Genomic DNA, 20831 nt, shown 5'->3' on the forward strand with positions numbered 1-20831 from the left:
TTGTGAAATTCCTGCATTGTGCAGGGGGTTGGACTAGATGACCCTGGTGGTCCCTTCCAACTCTATGGTTCATGGCCTCGTTTCTTTTCAGAATCCTTCCTACTTCTTTACTTCTCAAGTATTGCAGTCAGCCCTCAGAGAGCCAGCGAGGTGTAGTGGTTAAGAGCGGTGGACTCTGATCTGGAGAACCGGGTTTGATCCCCCACTCCTCCACACAAGCGGCAGAGGCTAATCTGGTGAACTGGATTTGTTTCCCCACTCCTGCACGTGAAGCCAGCTGGGTGACCTTGGGCGAGTCCCAGCTCTCTTAGCGCTCTCTCCGCCCCACCTACCTCACAGGGTGTCTGTTGTAAGGAAGGGAAGGTGATGGTAAGCCGGTTTGAGTCTCCCTTAAGTGGTAGAGAAAGTCGGCATATGAAAACCAACTCATCCTCCTCCTCCTTCTCCCCCCCTCCACCCAATTGGGGAGAAAGGCAGGGTGTCCATCAGTAAGGGAGGAATTGTCCTCAGGTAGGCTACTGGCCAGGGTGGCTACCAGGAGCCTTTCCCTGTAGAGGGAGGGCACTTTGAATGGCCAGTTGTTGCCTGGTTTTGGCCCTCAGAGCCTTGCTGCGGAGGGATTTTTTGGAGGCCAGGTGGAAAAAAGGTGCCGGAGGTGAGGCTGGATGGAGCCTCAGCCTGATCCTGTAATCTGATCTCAGATGCTAATAATAGCTGAAATGCAATCCCCCCCCAACCCCCCAACCCTGCCTCGGGGGTTGGATAATTCCCAGGGAAAGAGGCGTCCTCAATCCTCCTGCAAGGGAACTGATTCTTCAGACCGAGCCAGAGAAGCCAAAAGCAAAAGTCCACGGAGGAGATGCCATTTGCCTCTGCCTCTTCCCCCTCATTAAAGACCCCCCCTTTCAGCAGATGACCACCAACCTCACAGGATCTAATCTCAAAATGATTAATTTTGGGCTTAAAATGAGCTACCCTAAGCTTGCTTGATAGTACGGTCTTTACTCTTTCTTTATTAAAAATACGGCCAACAGTCAAACATATTCAAAAAAGGATTTCCTACAGCCCAAACAAATGAAAATACCACAAGAGTGATCCTGCAACAGTACTCAAATTGATTGTTAAAAGACTTGCTGTGAAAAATCTGCTTTTAGTCTATTGTAAAGTTATTTGTAGCAACTTTTACCAAACAAGTTTTGCTGGATTTTAATAGCGGCGGGACTAAACTTAGCAGAGTCAACAGAGACCCCAGGATTTTCATCTGTGATCAGCTTTTAAGCCCACTGCGCATCCAAGCAGCCTTTATTTATTTATTTTATTTTAAAAAATTAAGAAACCAAAGCTTCTGGTACTCAGGAGACAGAAGAAAAGCAAATTAAAATTTGAAAATGTTGCACCCAAATGCCAGGAAAATTGGGGAGGCGAGAGAGATCTGAATGCCCCTTAACGCCACCTCTCTTTTTTTGCTTCCACAACGGTGAGAAAATTGTATTTGAAAGGCACGCATTTGTCTTTCTGCCCCCCCACCCCAATAATTATTTTGGCATCATGGTGACTCCATCACCAGCTTCAGCTTTTGGGAACGAAAGGGAAAAAACCCCGCAGCCGCTAAATACAATTTCCCCTCTTCAGGGGTCTGGGAACAGGTTCTTCTTTGAGGCCCTTCCGCCTCACGCCATCCCTCCCCCAAACCCACAACAAAGCATCCTATACAGTCTGGATACAGAACAGAACGAGCCTTCCCTCTGGAATGCCCAAACCTCAGCAAGTCCAGGGCTACAAAAGTAGCAACCCTTTGTCTGCCTTCTTCTGGGCATCGCTGGGCCATGCCGGGCAGCGCCAAGTGGGTACATTTCCACTGGATAGCCAACAAAAGCTTTGACCTGACTTGTTGGCTTAGAACCAGTAGGCGGGCCATGGGGGGGGGGGACTACAAATATTTTCAAACACTATTTCTTGCCTTTGAGGCAGCAACAAAGGAAGTGAATTAAAAAGAGGCAGAAAAAAGGACAGGAAGAAACTTGATTCCTTTGCAATGAGGAGGAGAAGAAGAAGAAGAAGAAGAAGAAGAAGAAGAAGAAAAGAAGAAGAAGAAGAAGAAGAAGAGGAGGAGGAGGAGGAGGAGGAGGAGGAGGAGGAGGAGGAGGAGAAGAAGAAGAAGAAGAAGAAGAAGAAGAAGAGGAGGAGGAAGAGGAGGAGGAGGAGGAGGAGGAGGAGGAGGAGGTTTTTATATGCCAACTTTCTCTACCACTTAAGAATCAAACCGGCTTACAATCACCTTCCCCTCCCCACAACAAACACCCTGTGAGGTAGGTGGGGCTGAGAGAGTGCGACTAGCCCAAGGTCACCCAGCTGGCTTCGTGTGTAGGAGGGGGGAAACCAATCCAGTTCACCAGATTAGCCTCCGCCGCTCATGCGGGGGAATCAAACCCGGTTCTCCAGATCAGAGTCCACCGCTCCAAACCACTGCTCTTAACCACTACACCACTACTGGCTGGAGGAGAGGTTTACAGATACCACGGACTGCCAACAAGACAGGTAAGTGGGTTCTAGATCAAATCAAGCCTGAACTGTGCCTAGAAGCTAAAATGACCAAACTGAGGCTGTCGTACTTTGGCCACATCACGAGAAGACAAGTGTCACTGGAAAAGACAATAATGTTAGGGAAAGTGGAAAGCAGCAGGAAAAGAGGAAGACCCACCATGAGATGGATCGACCCAATCAAGGAAGCCAATGGCCCTCCATTTGCCAGAGCCAGTGTGGTGTAGTGATTAAGAGCAGTGGTTTGGAGTGATGGACTCTGATCTGGAGAACCGGGTTCGATTCCCCACTCCTCCACATGAGCGGCGATGTTTTGAATTGGGGCTGAAAGGCTGTCATATTATAGAGGATGGTGCATACTATAGAGGTTGGACCAGAACCAACGGGTTGAAATTAAATCTAAAGGGTATTCATCTAGACATCAGGAAGAATTTTCCTTCAGATATTCTGGCCACAACCCCTAACAAGTTAATTCTCTTTATTTAAACATGCATAACCTGCCTACAAGTCACAGTTAAACTCACTACAATTTAAAAACCAACAAAATATCTCCCTGCAAAGAATGCCGGCGGTCCCCATTGTTCACCTCTAGCCTTGGTATACCGAGATAGACTAGCTCTGAATATGGAGGTTCCATCGAGATTTCATAACTGGGCGGAGTTCCATGTACATGTCCCGCCCTTTCAACGCAAACTGCTGTCGCTTTGCCTCAAAACCACCATTTCCACGAGTCAATTGTGTGTGTTGCATGAAAGGGGTTTCTTTTGGTCTGCCCTGAATTTATTTAGAAGATTCCCAGCAGGGTCGCCTATCCCTTGCTAGCCTTGTTTGCAGCAGCCTCTCTGAGCAGGATTTTATGTGCAGAAGGCTTTCCTATAAAGAGGGTTCCCCCATTGGCAACAAAGATGGTGAGGGGGTCTGAAGACCAAGTCCTATGAGGAAAGGTTGAAGGAGCTGGGTATGTTTAGCCTGGAAAGGAGAAGACTGAGAGGGGATACGATAACCATCTTCAAGTACCTGAAGGGCTGTCATATTATAGAGGATGGTGCATATTATAGAGGTTGGACCAGAACCAAGGGGTTGAAATTAAATCAAAAGGGTATTCAACTAGACATCAGGAAGAATTTTCTAACAGTTAGAGCGGTTCCTCCGTGGAACAGGCCTCCTCGGGAGGTGGTGAGCTCTCCTTCCCTGAAGGTTTTTAAGCAGAGGCTAGATGGCCATCTGTCAGCAATACTGATTCTATGACCTTAAGCAGATGATGAGAGGGAGGGCATCTTGGGCATATTTTGGGCATTGAATAGGGGTGTGTGTGTGTTGGGGGGGTAGTTGTGAGTTTCCTGCATTGTGCAGGGGGTTGGACTAGATGACCCTGGTGGTCCCTTCCAACTCTATGATTGAATTCTCGTCACGTGGGACAGGTAGAAAAGCTACCCCAGCTGCCTTTTCCTTCAATGAAAAAGGCCCAGTCTCGCTCCCCTTCCCCCAGCAGGAGGGTCCACCAACCACTTGGTCAGCTGCATTCCCTGGGGCTGCATTCCCCCCTCCCCAGATGGCCCTGACAGCTGCAGGGAGGCCTGGGAGGCCCAAATTCAACCCAGAGTCTTGCAGACATGCGGCGGTCAGGCTTTGCTCCCCTGCCCTTTGGCAGACTGCGTCAAGATTTAAACACCTGCTTCTGAGATGGAGTTCCTCCTCCTCTTTGCTCAGCTGTAACTCCTTCCCAGTGCTGGAACCACAGATCTGCCGTGTCTGGCTAGAGATGGCTTCTCTAGAAAGGAATGCAAACAACACCCAGGGGACTTGGAAGGCTTTTGAACCATGTTCCAAAGAGTGATAGGATAGGAGCCCCGCTGGGACAGGAGAAAAGCCGAAGCTCTGTGGCAGAACGTGTGCTTGAAGAAGAAGAGTTGGTTTTTACATGCTGATTTTCTCTACCTTTTTTAAGGAGACTCAAACTGGCTTTCAATTGCCTTCCCTTCCACTCCCCACAACGTATACCTTGTGAGGTAAGTTAGGGCTGAGAGAGTTCGGAGAGAACTGTGACTAGCCCAAGGTCACCCAGCTGGCTTCATGTGGAAGAGTGGGGAATCGAACCCAGTTCTCCAGATCAGAGTCCGCTACTCCTAACCACTACCTAGGGTTGCCAACCTCCAGATCTCCTGCTATTACAACTGATCTCCAGCCGATTTAGATCAGTTCACCTGGAGAAAAGGGCTGCTTTGGCAATTGGACTCTATGGCATTGAAGTCCCTCCCCAAACCCCGCCCTCCCCAAAACCTCCTGCCAGTTGCGCAGAGGGGCCTGGCAACCCTACCACTACACCGCGCAGAAGTCCCCATGTTCAATCCCCGGCATCTTTAGTTTAGAAGGATCCAGTAGGAGGTGATGTGAAAAAACCCTTCCCGAGACCCTGGAGAGTCGACACTGGTCTGAGTAGACAATACTGACCCTGATGGACTGATAGTCTGATTTGGTATAAGGCTATCAGGCACACTTCATTCGTAGCCTTGCTGCACACACCGCCCTAGTGAGGAAGGCTATGCCTGGCCATGGGGGCTTCTCTGGACAGGCACCTGTTGGGCTGCCTCAACAGAAGTCAAGTGTCCAGATCACACGAATGATGGTATCGCTTTACGCTGCTCTGGTTAGACCCCACCTAGAGTATTGTGTTCAGTTTTGGGCACCACAATTTAAGAACGATGTAGACAAGCTGGAACGGGTCCAGAGGAGGGCAACAAAGATGGTGAGGGGGTCTGGAGACCAAGTCCTACGAGGAAAGGTTGAAGGAGCTGGGTATGTTTAGCCTGAAGAGGAGAAGACTGAGAGGAGATATGAGGACCATCTTCAAGTACTTGAAGGGCTGTCATATGGAGGAGGGGGCAGAGTTGTTTTCTGTTGCCCAAGAAGGTCGGACCAGAACCAACGGGATGAAATTAAATCCAAAGAGTTTCTGTCTAGACATTAGGAAGGATTTTCTAACAGTTAGAGGGGTTCCTCAGTGGAACAAGGCTTCCTCGGGAGGTGGTTAGCGCTCCTTCCATGGAGGTTTTTAAGCAGAGGCTGGATGGCCATCTGTCAGCAATGCTGATTCTGTGACTGTGGGCAGATGATGAGAGGGGGGGCACCTTGGACATCTTCTGGGCATGGAGTAGGGGTCACTGGGCGTGTAGGGCTTAGAGGTAGTTGTGAATTTCCTGCATTGTGCAGGGGGTTGGACTAGATGACCCTGGTGGTCCCTTCCAACTCTAGGATTCTATACTATGGAGCAGTTCAGCACCGTTTGCCTGAATGGGCAGACTGGGGCCCTTGAGGGAACCAGGCCGCAGAGGCCGGTCAGTCACATTGCCACGGGAAAGCTCTCTGAGGCGTGGACAGAGGCGGACTCCTCCAACACATCTCCGCTTGGCTCAGCGTCCCAAGTGGAATCTTCCGGAAAAAGCCTCGGGCAAGCGGAGCCGTCCCCCCACCCTCCGCTGTTGGCCTGGCTCCAAAGGACCGGCAGCCTAGTAGCGGCCTCCGCTAGCTGCCCGCCGGGGTGTTTGCATTCCATGCACGGTCCAAGTTGGCACCGTGGCATCTCCTGGGGCAGAAGGCCGAGACAATGAGCCACGCGGGAGTCACCGCCTGAGCCCGCTGGAAATTTCCAGCTTGGCTCACTCAGCCTGGTCTTAGCCAATGGTGTTCTCGCACCGGTTTACATGCTCAAGGGGCAGGAGGGCTGTGCCCCATTCGGGCCTGACGGAGCGGGACCCACATTAGGAACGGCCGTCTCATCTCTGACACAGCCGCAAATGCCTTTTTCAGCCACCATCGAGATGAGATAATTATCTTCAAGTACTTGAGGGGCTGTCATGGAGAGGAGGGGGCCCAGTTGTTTTCTGTTGCCCCAGAAGGTCGGACCAGAACCAACGGGTGGAAATTAAACCAAAAGAGTTTCCGTCTAGACATTAGGAAGGATTTTCTAGTCAGAGCAGTTTCTCGGTGGAACAGGCTTCCTCGGGAGGTGGTGGGCTCTTCCCTGAAAATTTTTAAACAGAGGCTAGATGGCCATCTGTCAGCAATGCTGGTTCTGTGAACACAGGCAGATCATGAGAGGGAGGGCAGGAAGGGTTGAGTCAGTGTGTGGCACCCGTGGCCCTTTCTTACATGCCCAGGGAAATCCCGACGGCCACTTCGGGGTCAGGAAGCAGTTTCCCTCCAGCCCAGATTGGCCAGGGATCCTGAAGGGTCCCCCCATCTTCTGGGCATGGAGCAGGGGTCACTGGGAGTGTGTGGGGTAGGTAGTTGTGAATGTCCTGCATTGTGCAGGGGGTTGGACTAGATGACCCTGGTGGTCCCTTCCAACTCTAGGATTCTATGATCAAGAGTTTTGAACTCCCTGCAAGGGTTGCTCAAGGACTGCATGAAATCGGGAATCAGGGTAAGTATAAAGATGGGTCAGAGCAATGGGGACAGCCAGCATCTATTAGGCAGAGATAGACTGCTCCTGCCCACAGAGCTCTCGAGATTAATAGCCAACAATATTAATTTACTTGATTTACAGCCAGCCCTTCTCACTGGGAATCAAGGCGGATTACAAATATAGGGAACAATTCAATCAGTGTAGGGCATCATAAAAAATGCAATAGAACTAGGACGATAGAATTGGAAAACAATGCAAAAAAAGCTGTCTAAGGCCTGACATACCATAACGCAGAAAGCATACCCATTCCTCCTAAGGACTGGTCCATGAATTCCTGCACCTTGTTTGTCAGTAGCCACTTTGATCTGACCAAGAAATCCCCAAGCAGGGTGCAAAGGCCACAGCTCTCCCCTGGTAGGACTTAGCTCTCAGAGATAGACTGAGGTTCTAGTTACCACTGGAGGTTCTAGTTACCATGACAAACAACAGATGCCTCCTTCATGAGTCTTTCTAATCTTCCTTTCAAGCCATCCATCCAAGCGAGGTTTGTTCAAGGGTATTGTGCAACGATGGCAGTTTTAAACAAATATGTACCATTCCCGATCTGCATACACTTACTTGATGGGTAAGGTAAGGCGCAACCTGTTGTACTGAAGCCCTGGCCCCAGGAATGCTGATGCACACCTGCCTGCTTCTGAGACGCTTTCCCAGATCGATTGGCGATTATGAGGGCTAAAAAACACTCTATTCAGAAGCTGAATTTTGCATTCTCAACTTCCACAGAATTGTGGCATCTCTGCAGCCCAACTTGGAGACAAACTCCAAACCTCAAGATCCATCCCGGACGCAACGGCCCACCTGGGCAATTATTTTAACTTGGGAAGCTAAAGCAGCATCACGTCCCTTTTTGAGCCTGCACGCACCTTTGACTGCTACAAAATGGCTACCGCGGCTTATCTTCGGCCACACAGTGAAGATCCTCGTTTTGCGGCGGCAGCCAAAGCGACATTTTTAAGCACAGCCGATCAAATCTCCCGCGGCCCATCTGAAACCGTGCTTTGCCAAAAGCCCTGCGGTAAAGGAGCTCACAACACTGGGGGCTTACCTTATGGGGCTATCGTAAGGATTACTAAGAATGCGTCCGTGCCCGAGTAGAACAGTGAAAAACTTCTGCACACAATGTTTAGTATGTCCAGTACAATGAACTTTATTATACATTGCAAAAATAATAATAATCAGCATTCAAGGTTGAATTCCCTCCCCACCCCCGCCTCCCAGTGTGTACAAAAAGAGACAGACATGAGCTTTTAAAGAAAAGAAAAAATAGGAAAGCTGAGAAGAATTTATGCCGTTCATAAATGCTAACATTTTGGCAGAGTGAAAAGCTTCTCTTGGTTTTTTTTTTCCTTTTTAAAAACTGTGTTTTTTTTTGTAAACAAAACTCCATGGCTCAAGGAATCTTTATAGGTCATTCAATTAGAAAAGTAACACGCTTTATAAATAAAGTTAGATCATATTCAATCGACTTATGAACGGGCTTCTATAACCTCCCCCTCCCAAGGAAAGGACAAGGTTTTTGCCTTAGAGTGCTGCAGATTGCTAAAAAAAGACAAAAACAGAAAATTAAAAGGCTTCCCCCTCCCCAGGCCCACAAAACTCTGCTCCTTTAAACACATGAATGAAAACAGCAAACGTCACAGTTTTCTTCCCTCCTTTTTTTGGACAGTCACTTAAATATCTTTCTATTCCAAATTCTAGAAAATTCCAGAATATATTTATTTTTGTATATACACACAAAAAACACACGCGCACTTGTGTAATGTACACAATACATCTTTGTATCCAACTCTCATCTGCAAAAATATATATAGCAGGTTAAATTGTATAAAGTATTGAGATCCATCTCTTTTTTTAATAATTTCCCTCTAAAAATATTCAGATACAGCTCCCCCCCTGCAATTTTCCAAAGTGTTAAGGTACGGGAGAGGCCCCCCCTCTTCTTCTTCTTTCCCAGGTGCCTCACTCCCTCCCAATTTATTTTTGCTGCTGGTTTTCCCAGAGGAATTTTGCTTGTTATTTTTTACGAGATTACCTTGGTCATAAGGTTTGCAGCCAGGGAAAGAAACCCACATGGCCATGAGCAGAGGTCCCCGCGCCACCCTCACTACAGATAAAATAGCTGCAACCCTCAAAGTTATGCGGCCCAAGATGCGAATCCCCCAAGATAGTGGCCGCTAGTGAGAGGACCCTAATTTACAGATGCAGATTCACTCACATATTAAATGGGGGGGGGAGAAATCACCCTGGGGGCTCAAAGCAAGGGCCAGGCATCTTTCCCCGTGCGTTCTTGGGCAAATGGCCACCTTATTGCCCTCGGCTGCCCCCAGGCTGAACGCAAGGCTACCCCTCCCCGGCAACTTTGAAACAAACAGCTCCCCCCACCCAGGGAGGCCTTGAAGCACCACCATTTCCAGGGGACGGATTTCGCTCCTGCAAATGCCTGCCCTTCTACCACCACCCCTTGAGCAAGCACCGTCATCTCACTTTCACGACTACGATAAGAGAAGCACCCCCTGCTTCCAATCACATCTGCTTGAGCACTCCCCTGGTTTGGGGAAGCCAGTTCTATCCCCCCCCCCCCAAGCACCAGTATTTTCACATTTGAAAACCACCCGCTGTCCCCCTGCGCTAAGCCCATTCCCCCCTCCCCCAGGAACCCCCTGCCCTGTGGCCCCACCTGCTTCAGAAACAGCAAGGGGGAGCCACAGCAGGGAAACGCCGGCCCTGCCCCAAAGGGTGTCAAGGCCGGGGACTTAAACTCGGTGGTCTGGAGCCTGGGCCAGGGGTGGGTGGGTTAGTGAGGGGCCCCTTTGTCCATGGGGCAGGCCCTGAGTCTGGAGGAGCAGAGGAAACTGGACCAGATCTCCAAAGGGGAAGGCAAAAGCTACCCAGGACACAGGAAAGGCCGCCGGGCTATACCTGCTGGACTAAAGCCAGCAACCCCCCACCCAGGTTGAGACTATCTGCTTGAGGCCAGCGGCTGAGACAGGAGAGGAACTGGTCGGACTGTTCTCCACCGCAGTTCGGGCATCTCCCTCTCCTGGGTGCTGACTTTGATCCTGTGCTGTTTCTTTGGGAAAGAAAACAAAGAAAAAGCCCCCCATCCACTTGCTGGCCCCCTCCCGTTTCTTACAGATATCCATTTTAAAGGTAATGAATGAGAACACCTTCAAACTAGGGGGGGGGGGCTGGGAGGTAACTCTGAGGAAGTCCTTAACACTGAAACACCAGCAGTCCTGGCAAGAGGTCCCTGGAACGTTTGTCCTAACAAGGAAAGAGAGGAGGAGGAAGGGAAGGTTCATTTCCTCAAGACGGACTTTTCCAGAAGTAGCACAACAGACCTATCCGTAATTAAAATTGGCTGCTGCGTACAAACCTACACAAGCAAAACCGAGCCCCCCCCCCCCGCCAAATGCCAGCAATTCCTTGTACTGTAGGAAGGGGCCCAAAACCATGCGGCCTGGCCGAGAAAGACCGGGTCACGGCACAAACCTGGGACTTGCCCGTCAGCCCCCGGCTCCAGAACACGGCTTGGGGGGGGGTCAGGAACCGATTGAAATACAAAACAAGGAAAGAGCTCTGAGTTAAGCAACGATTTAATGGACAGCGAACACGCAGGTTTGCAAAGCAGGCCCCCAATGGAGGATGCTTCCCCACTTCTGGAAAAAGAGTGGGTCCGCCCCCCCCCCCAAGGCCTTCGCCTTTGGGTGCAGTCGGCGGCACAGGGTCCGCAACTGGCTTGTTGCGGGATGGGCCCCAAACGCCTCTGAATTCCAGCTCAGAACTCAAACCCGCGAAGACATTCAAACTCCTGTGGTGCGGATTCTTCCCCCTCCGGAGTCGCTGGCTGGCGTTCCCAAACAAGCAACCTTGCCTTCCTTTAATTTTTTGTTTTAATTATCTGAAGAGAGAGAAAGAAAGTGCGAGGAAGCGTCCCTAGGCAGGGAGACTTCCGGCAGGCTGGCTCCTACGGCGGAAGGACACGAGTCCCGGCGGAGGGTTCAGTCCTCGGGCCCCGAAAGCCTGCCACTCGTCTTCAGCACAGATCTCGATTCCTTCCTCTCCCCCTTGGAAAACGGCTCACAGGGTCACGTCCGCTGGGGGAGTCTCCCTCAGCCCCTCGCATCAGTGCCAAGACTGGATCTGCTGTTGGTCGTACTCGGCTATCAGTTTTTTAATGTGGGCTAGTTTGTTGTGAAGGTATTCACAGCGGTTCTTCTCTTGGCTGTAATTTGGGTTCGTCTGCAAGGAGAGACGGATTTGTTTTTAAAAGGGACAACGAAACTGTGGCGAGTGAAAAAGAGTTTGAGGAGCGGGTTGCTAAAAGTGTCAAGGCAAAAAAACATTTCTTTGCAAATATCCAGAGCAGGAAACCAGCGAGAGAAGTAGTTCGGCCTTTGGAGGACTAAGGAATAAAAGTAGAAAAGGGTGGGAGTCCGTAGCACCTTAAAGACTAACAACATTTCTGGCACGGGATGAGCTTTAGTTTTAAGGTGCTACTGGACTGCTACTCTTTGCTACTGCTAGTGACAGACTAACACGGCTACCCAATTGGCTGAGCTGCTGTGACAGCACATTCAACCGGCCATTCTAGCCACAAGGCCACCAGAATGCCTGCAGGCTTCTGGAAGGGAAGTTGTCAAGGCTGGCTAGGATTAAAACCTCCCAAGAGTAATGACGTGGAGAACATAAAAAAAAAGCCACGCTGGATCAGACCCAGGCCCATCAGGTCTAGCAGTCTGTTCACACCGCAGCTAACCAGATGCCTCCAGGAAGCCCACAAACAAGATGACTGCAGCAGCACCATCCTGCCTGTGTTCCACAGCTCCTCATATAATAGGCATGTTCCTCTAATCCTGGAGAGAATAGGTACACATCATGGACAGTATCCATTTTGACTAGTAGCAATGGATAACCTCATCCTCTATAAGAACCTAAGAAAGGCCCTGCTGGATCAGACCCAGGCCCATCAAGTCCAGCAGTCTGTTCACACAGAGGCCAACCGGGTGCCTCTAGGAAGCCCACAAACAAGACGACTGCAGCAGCATTATCCTGCCTGTGTTCCACAGCACCTAATACAATAGGTCTGCTCCTCTGATTCTGGAGAGAATAGGGATGCATCACAACTAGTATCAATTTTGACTATCGTGTTTCCCCGAAAATAAGACATACCCATAAAATAAGCCGTAGCAGGATTTCTAAGCATTTGCTCAATATAAGCCATACCCCGAAAATAAGACATAGTGATAGGCATGGGAGCGGGCCCTCCCAGCGGGCTTTCGGACTACAGTCCCCGTGGTGCTCTGGGTCGGCCCCCCGAGAGGGGTGGGGCCTCGGTGCCGTGGCTGCTGCGGATTGGCTGCTGCGGGGCCTTGCCGTTGCCTGCCATTGGCTCCTCCCTTGGGGAGGAGGAGGGGCATTTGGTGCGCTCACATGGGGGGCGGGGGCTGAGGGGAGGGGTCGGTTGTGTGGGGAAGGGGCCCTTCGGGCCGCAGCTGCCGAGACACGGAACCCCCTCCCCAGAGAACTCCGGTGGCGGCGCCGGAAGGCGAGAGCCGCGTGGCTGGCGAAGGGGGACTCGGGGCGCTTTCTGGATTTGCTCAGCGCGGCCGGCTTCGGAGGCTTCTCTTTGCCCCCTGCTGTGTTGGGGGAAAGAATAGCCACCAACACACACCGTGACGCTGTTTAAATTTCTTTGGGTGAAGCAGTGTTAAGTATTCTGGTTTTATTCCCCTTTCAACAGCAGGGTTGTTATTTTTTTAAATCAAAATAGGTGCTTGTTTATAAATCTTAAAATCAGATTTATTTTTGTTAAAATTGTGAAGGAATTGATAGTGATAGGCGTGGCTGTGCAGCGTACCGGATAGGGGAAAAGCTTAATAAAAATAAGACATCCCCTGAAAATAAGCCATAGTGTGTCTTCTTGAGTAAAGTGTCTTATTTTCGGGGAAACACGGTAGTAGCCATGAATACCCCTCTCCTCCATGAACATGTCCGCTCCCCTCTTAAAGCCTTCCAAGCTGGCAGCCATCACCACATCCTGGGGCAGGGAGTTCCACAATTTAAGCAGGCGGAGGTTCAGAGGGCATCAGAGGGCTGAGGAAAGGGCACAGAACGGAAACAGGGACCCTAAAGACGGAAAAGCAGCGGGGAGCAAGAGAGGAACGGCAGGCTTTTAGCATATTGAGTACGGTTTAGTTAGAAGGAGAAGCGCCTCTCCCAGCAGTCCGAGACATCATCGACTGCAAAAAGCGAGGGAGTTTTCTTGCTCTGCAAACACGTTCAAGTGGAGGCAGGTCATGTCGCAATGCAAGGGCCAGCCAAGCTCACCTTTTTAATCTTCCGATATTCCTGCAAGATTTGATCGCGGATTTCCTGCAAGGGGAAACGACATGCCCTGAGTCAGCGTGAGCTCTGACTGAAAGCAAACTTAAGTCTGAAGTGGCTGCGTGACGCGCCAGTGTTAAAACAGGAGTGGGGGAATCAGAGGGACCCCAGACTTCACCCCCATACCCCACACCCAGGGAACCTATGGTACATTTCAGATACAAGCCTTCCATTTCTCAGTCTGAAGTACATTTCATATCTTTTAATCTTAATTTTTCTAAAACTGTTCAGCATTGCTCAGGTATGTGACTGCGAATTTTATATGGCTTGGAGACAATCTTCATACAACCACTCTCCCCTAAGACAATTCCCTGTCGGTGGACATTTTTATTGATCTATGTGGAAATTTATAGTCCCCTTTTCTTCCCAGTGGGGAACCAAAGTCGCTTACAAGACCATTCCTCCCCTCCTCCCACCTTGTATTTATCGGAGTCCTGCGAAAGCTGCTTCAGTTCCGAGTCCAGCTGCATGAACCGCCGAGTTATCCTCTCGATGCGGGCGTGCAGGTCCCGATACTCGCTGTACTCGGCGTTGAAGTCGTTCTTGTAGGTCTGCCGCTGTTCTGAGCCAGAGATGGCTGTGTATTTGCTGCGGCAGCGAGAGAGGAAAAAGGGTTTTGGATGAGATTTTGAAACTCTCCCCCACCCCCCCAAGTAAAGCCGAGCCCTGGACTTCCTCAAGCAGCCCAGCTCGAGTTTCCGGCGACTCTGAGAGGAAGGGAGCCAAACCCAGCCCCAGCGTGGTGACGGGCCAGCCTCCAAGACTCACAGCAAATAATCCGGCATTTCTGAGGTTGAGGTTGGAAGGCTGCAGCTGTTACAGGCCCCATTTAAACCTGAGAAAGAGAGGGGGGGAGAAAAAACAGCTGTCATCTTCATCCTCATTCCGTTATTGGCATAAAAACACAATACAGAAGGATACAAAAGGAATGGAAATATTAAAAAGTGCCCTTTATAGAATTAAAAGACAGTTACATTGAGTAATACTATTTGTTGATGCTGCCATCTAATTAACTGTTCGGTGGGCTTTTAAAACAAACTTTAAAAACCGGGCCACTGTCTCCAATATTTGGAGTGAATGATTGTTCAATAAATAGGAAACATTAGAAGAATCTGAGACGTTCTGTCTATTAACCAACGGGTGGCTTAAAATTTTACGAGATTCTGTGTAGAAACGACAATAAGTCATGAGCAATGGTTTCAATACAGCTGTTGCCACAAGGGCAGAGCCTGTCAGAGGGATTTTCCAAAATCTGCCTTCGAGTAGCGCAGATGGCAAAACATTAAATCTGGCCAGAGAAATGGCTCTACGTTGAGAAGGATCACACAGGTGAGATAAGAATGGGGAAGGAGGGCTGGTAAAAGTCAAAAGATACCCCTAAATCTGATGGGGAGCATGTTTTATTAGCAGCGCTGTTTAGGTCTTGAAGTCCGATATCTAAGAGTCTGCATTTTATCCTTTGAAAAGCTTCTGCCTCAGTAAGCATAAGCAAAAAGAGCTGTCAGTTTCTCAAGAGGACCGTCAGCGAGGGGGGAAAAGGCTGAAGAGGGGCTGAGGCCGCGGAGTGCAGGCTTAATGGAAGTCCACACTGAGGCTGGGGGCGCTTTGAGAGGTGGGCTATTGGAACAAACCCCCGGAGAAGAAAATCTCAATATACAGGTAGTCTGCCCTCAAATTCATCACAGGAACACAAATGCGAAGGCGGCACGGCATTCTCCACGGTAAGGGCGCTCTTTTTACATTAAGACCTAACCTGTTCCACCGGAGGCCTGAAGTTACTGCCATGGGATCCCCCGCTTGACTGGGCTGATGTAATTAGGTGTGGTTTGCAGCCACACAGTAGCTTCCCAACACCACAAATCACAGAGGTGAGGGCCTTCAAAGACTGTAGTCAAGCTAAAAAAATCCCAAGACCTTATCCCGGAAGTCCATGTCAAAATGCTCCCAGTTGCTTGAGAGTGAGCGTGGTGTAGTGGTTAAGAGCGGTGGACTCTGATCTGGAGAACCGGGTTTGATTCCCCACTCCTACACATGAAGCCAGCTGGGTGGCCTTGGGCCAGTCACAGTTCTCTCCGAGCTCTCTCAGCCCCACCTACCTCACAGGGTGTCTGTTGTGGGGAGAGGAAGGGAAGGCGATTGTAAGCCGCTTTAAGTATCCTTAAAAAGGTAGAGAAAATCGGGGTATAAAAACCCACTCTTCTTCTTACAACTTCATGAACATTACAGCAGCCTTGAGAGCCCCTGAAGCAAGGACTGGGTTCTCAGCACCACAACCCAGCCATGGTTTGGCCCCATCTGAATGGGCCTCCTGCTCGTATTGCTCCCCCTCCCCATTTGATGCATGTTTTCTGCCTGCCGGAAATATGAGCATAAATCATAAGAGTTGGAAGGGACCACCAGGGTAATCTAGTCCAACCCCCTGCACAATGCAGGAAATTCACCCTTCCTCCCACACCCCCAGAGACCCCTACTCCGTGCCCACAAGATGGCCAAGGTGCCCTCCCTCTCATCATCTGCCTCAGCACTGCTGACAGATGGCCATCTCGCCTCTGCTTAAAAACCTCCAGGGAAGGAGAGCTCACCACCTCCCGAGGAAGCCTCTTCCACTGAGGAACCGCTCTGTTAGAAAATTCTTCCCAATGTCTAGATGGAAACTCTTCGGATTTATTTCACCCCGTTGGTTCTGGTCCGACCTTCTGGGGCAACAGAAAACAACTCGGCGCCCTCCTCCATATGACAGCCCTTCAAGTACTTGAGGAGGGTTCTCATATCCCCTCTCAGCCTTCTCCTCTTCAGGCTAAGCATACCCAACTCCTTCAACCTTTCCTCATAGGATGAAGGAGCTGGGTATGCTTTGAACCCTAATCCGTCAACCATCTAATGCAAATGACAAGGTTGAGAGGTGTGGAGGGTGGGCAGGAGATGCAATTCTGGGACGGACCGGATCCAAGCAGAGGGGAGCTAAGCAGCCTCTGGCCCTCTGCCCAACCAACACCAGCTGGAAGCTGTGAGTGGGTTTGTTATCTGCCTCTTGCCGCCAGCCCCCAAAGGAGACCGGGGTGGAGGAGACCCCCAGCGGCAGTTAGAGACAGATACAGCAGCAGGGAGATTTGCAAAGAATCAGCATACGGTTGTTTACACAGAAACGGAAGTCCTTATGGAACCAGCGTTTGAGCCCCAGGCCTGTTCACCTGCAGCCAAAAGCCACAATTTGGGGCTAGAGATAGCTAGTTCTGCAGGCGCCTTCATTTCGAACTTTAATGCACTTAAGGGAAAAACTGACCTCCTCTTTGCAGTGAAACTTCAAACAGCCTCACAGATTTATCACAATTTTAAAGACTGCCGGAAGGAAGAGGAGTAAGAGTTGGTTTTTATATGCTGAATTGCTCTACCGCTTAAGGAAGAATCAAACCGGCTTACAATCACCTTCCCTTCCCCACAACAGACACCCTGTGGGGCTGAGAGAGCTGTGACTAGCCCAAGGTCACCCAGCTGGCTTCATGTGGAGGAGTGGGGAAACCAATCCAGTTCACCAGATTAGCTTCCACTGCTCACGTGGAGTGGGGAATCAAACCTGGTTCTCCAGATCTGAGTCCACCGCTCCAAACCACCGCTCTTAACCACTACACCAAACTGGCTCTCTTTGTTGGAACCATATGGCCCTAAAACCACTGCTGAGCTCAAGGGCTTTTCCACAGTTCTAGCTTTTGGGGGGTTGGCGGAGGAGGGGGAAGAGAGAACAGCTAATTTCTGGGATGGGAAATTTCTAAATGGGAAGAGGAAACTAAGCCAGACAGAAGGAGTGACGGGCTGGCCGGCCCTTGACCACCACCTACTGGCCGTCCTTAGGGAGCGTGCAATATTTACTAAGGAAGGGGAAAAAGCGGAAGAGAATTTTTAAAAAGCGAATGCTCATGAGAAAAGGCAGGCCAAACAGCAGCAACACTTTTAAAAAGACCAACGGGAAGAGTCGCAAAGGAAGCACTTAGAGCGGTTCCTCAGTAGGACAGGCTTCCTCGGGAGGTGGTGGGCTCTCCTTCCCTGGAGGTTTTGAAGCAGAGATTGGATGGCCATCTGTCAGCAATGCTGATTCCATGACCGTAGGCAGATGACAAGAGGGAGGGCACCTTGGCCATCTTGTGGGCATGGAGTAGGGGTCACTGGGTGTGTGTGTGGGGGGGAGAGGTAGTTGTGAATTTCCTGCATTGTGTAGGGGGTTGGACTAGATGACCCTGGTGGTCACTTCCAACTCTATGATTCTATGATCAAGAGTTTTGAACTCCCTGCAAGGGTTGCTCAAGGACTGCATGAAATCGGGAATCAGGGTAAGCGAGCTATAAAGATGGGTCAGAGCAATGGGGACAGCCAGCATCTATTAGGCAGAGATAGACTGCTCCTGCCCACAGAGCTCTCGAGATTAATAGAAAACAATATTAATTTACTTGATTTACAACCCACCTTTCTTACATGCCCAGGGTAATGAGAGCCAGCGTCATGTAGTGGTTAAGAGCGGTGGTTTGGAGTGGTGGATTCTGATCTTGAGAACCGGGTTTGATTCCCCACTCCTCCGCATGAGCAGCAGAGGCTTATCTGGTAAACCGGGTTGGTTCCCCACTCCTCCCCATGAATCCAGCTGAGTGACCTTGGGCTAGTCACAGCTCTCTTAGAGCTCTCTCAACCCTACCTACCTCACAAGGTGTCTGTTGTGAGGAGGGGAAGGGAGGTGATTGCAAGCTGGTTTGATTCTTCCGTAAATGGTAAGAGTGGGCATGGAGGAGGGGTCACTGGGGGTGTGGGGGGGGGAGATAGTTGTGAATTTCCTGCATTGTGCAGGGGGTTGGACTAGATGACCCTGGTGGTCCCTTTCAACTCTATGATTCTATGAAGCCAGCTTCCATGTTCACCGGAGGATCTTCTGCAGGGCTGAGTGTGAACCAAAGAGGAAAATGAGGACAGAAGATACAACATGCTGCTGGCTACGAAGAAGAGGCCCACAGCGGAGGAACTTTGGTTCTTGTAGGTTATCCGGGCTGTGTAACCGTGGTCTTGGTATTTTCTTTCCTGACGTTTCGCCAGCAGCTGTGGCAGGCATCTTCAGAGGAATAACACTGAAGGACCGTGTCTCTCAGTGTCAAGTGTGTAGGAAGAGTAATATATAGTCAGAAAGGGGTTGGGTTTGAGCTGAATCATTGTCCTGCAAAAAGTATCAAAGGTAATGTGCTAATCATTGTCCTGTAAGTATCAAGATAATGTGCTGATGAGGGTGTGGTATGTTAATATGGAACCATTGTATCCTGAAGTGATCTGTTAATGTGTGAAATCCAAAGCTAATCTGCATGGCTATTGTGGACTGTAGTCTTTCTTAGTCTGGAGGTTTTCAGGACAGGAAGCCAAGCCTTATTCATTCTTAAACTCTCTTCTGATAAAGTTGTGCTGATGTTTATGAATTTCAATGGCTTCTCTGTGCAATCTGACAAAATAGTTGGTAGAATTGTCCAGTCTTTCAGTGTCTTGGAATAAGACCCTGTGTCCTGTTTGTGTCAGTCCATGTTCAGCCACTGCTGATTTCTCAGGTTGGCCAAGTCTGCAGTATCTTTCATGTTCTTTTATCCTTGTTTGTATGCTGCGTTTTGTGGTCCTGATGTAAACTTGTCCACAACTGCAAGGTATACGATATACTCCTGCCGAGGTGAGGGGGTCTCTTTTGTCTTTTGCTAATCGTAGCATCTGTTGAATTTTCTTGGTGGGTTTAAACACCGTTTGTAGGTTATGTTTTTTCAAAAGTTTCTCCATCCTATCAGTGACTCCTTTAATAAATGGCAAGAATACCTTTCCTATGGGAGACTGTTTTTCCTGAGTTTTCTGATTTTTGTTTGGTTTAATGGCCCTTCTGATTTCATTTCTGGAATAGCCGTTTGCTAGCAGTGCGTGATTTAGATGATTAATTTCTTCCTTGAGAAACTGTGGTTCACAGATCCGTCTTGCACGGTCCATTAATGTTTTGATTATTCCTCTTTTCTGTCGGGGGTGGTGGTTGGAGTTTTTGTGTAAGTAGCGATCTGTGTGAGTTGGTTTCCGGTAGACCTTGTGACCTAACTGAAAGTTTGTTTTCAGTGTTACTCCTCTGAAGATGCCTGCCACAGCTGCTGGCGAAACGTCAGGAAAGAAAATACCAAGACCACGGTCACACAGCCCGGATAACCTACAAGAGCCAATGAACTCTGACCATGAAAGCCTTCGACAATATAGCGGAGGAACTGTTTCCACATTATGTGGCTGCAGCAAAAAAGCTTAACACACTAGAGGACGACCCCGGCCCAGCCTCTAGCCAAAGGCTCTGAGGCAGGAGCTGTCTCTGGGAAGGCCTCTCTCAGCCACCTCCAAAGAAACCAGACTGGACCAGATGCTATTAGAGCTTGGGAAAACTGAAGCTTTCGCCAATATTAAAAAGCGCATTAAAGAGCTCGATTATAACAGCACTACTTTTCGTGCTCGCTGCATTTGTTCATCTCAGTTTTTCGGAATACCACCACCATGCGGTTTGCCCGCTTATACTTATTATTTGACAACTCCTTGTCTTTCTAGAGCCTTCTGTTTGGCTAGACTGAATGCTGACCCCTCTATGGTCATGCAGGGCAGAATTCTAAATATACCATACCCAGACAGGACCTGTCCTTGCTCTCCTGGCTCTGTCGATTCATTAGCTCCTGCCCTCTTGGAATGCCGCTTTTATGAAGAACCTAGATCACGTTATATCTTTCCCTTTTTAATATAAATCTAATGCCTCTGTGTCAGATATAATGCCTTTTTTATTAAGTGACAGGGATCCCAAGGCTACATTGTCAGGGGCAAGATTTATTTCAGTCCTTGTATCCCTCAAACATTAGATCTAAGATTACGCTGCTCAATATCAATGGATCAAGGAGCTTCTAAGGGATAAAGGAAAGGACCAGAAGACTTTGTGCAAGGTAGCAGCCAAGTGGGACGCACACTAGGAGAAAATGATAAAAAACGCGTGTGCGGAGGCAGAGATTAAGGGTGGGGGGTACTACCCTCGGCAGGAAGGCAAGGCAGAGTTACCCTGCAGTCACCTAGAGGGCGGACAGCTTTGCCACTCTGTTTGCACTGTGCCGACTCCATTTCAGGAGGCACCCTGAGGGTCTTCCCATCTTCCCCCACCCTTTCTTTGCCAGAAGGGTCTGCCTGATGGAGAGTGCCACGGAACCCAAAGGCCTGCTCTCTGTTTTGCGATTGCTTCCATGTTGGTTCTAGTAAAGGAAACAGGCTGCTGCACCTGCCAGGCAGAGTTCCCCAAGGGGGACTCCCAGAACCCTGTCCTCTAGCTAACCAGGGGCCTGAGGGTGCCGGAGCTCGGGGCTCCTCTGGCTTGTCCCCAAGCTCAGAAGGGGTGCCTGCGTGTGCCACAATGCTGGCATGT

General features: G+C 49.7%; 1 protein-coding gene across 1 annotated transcript in view; it reads right to left on the reverse strand.

The window, feature by feature from the left end:
* Window positions 1-11125: 11125 nt before the first annotated feature.
* The window catches only part of ELL (elongation factor for RNA polymerase II), a 47149-nt gene continuing 37443 nt past the window's right edge, over window positions 11126-20831 (reverse strand). The window contains exons 9-12 of the mRNA XM_056867514.1: window positions 14162-14228; window positions 13810-13981; window positions 13337-13381; window positions 11126-11248 (exon numbers count right to left, since the gene is read on the reverse strand). Coding sequence (XP_056723492.1) covers window positions 11132-11248; window positions 13337-13381; window positions 13810-13981; window positions 14162-14228 — 401 coding nt within the window. The 3' untranslated portion in view covers window positions 11126-11131. The remainder of the gene's footprint in view (window positions 11249-13336; window positions 13382-13809; window positions 13982-14161; window positions 14229-20831) is intronic.

The sequence above is a fragment of the Euleptes europaea genome, chromosome 2 (assembly GCF_029931775.1).
Source record: "Euleptes europaea isolate rEulEur1 chromosome 2, rEulEur1.hap1, whole genome shotgun sequence".
NCBI classification, from domain to species: domain Eukaryota; kingdom Metazoa; phylum Chordata; class Lepidosauria; order Squamata; family Sphaerodactylidae; genus Euleptes; species Euleptes europaea.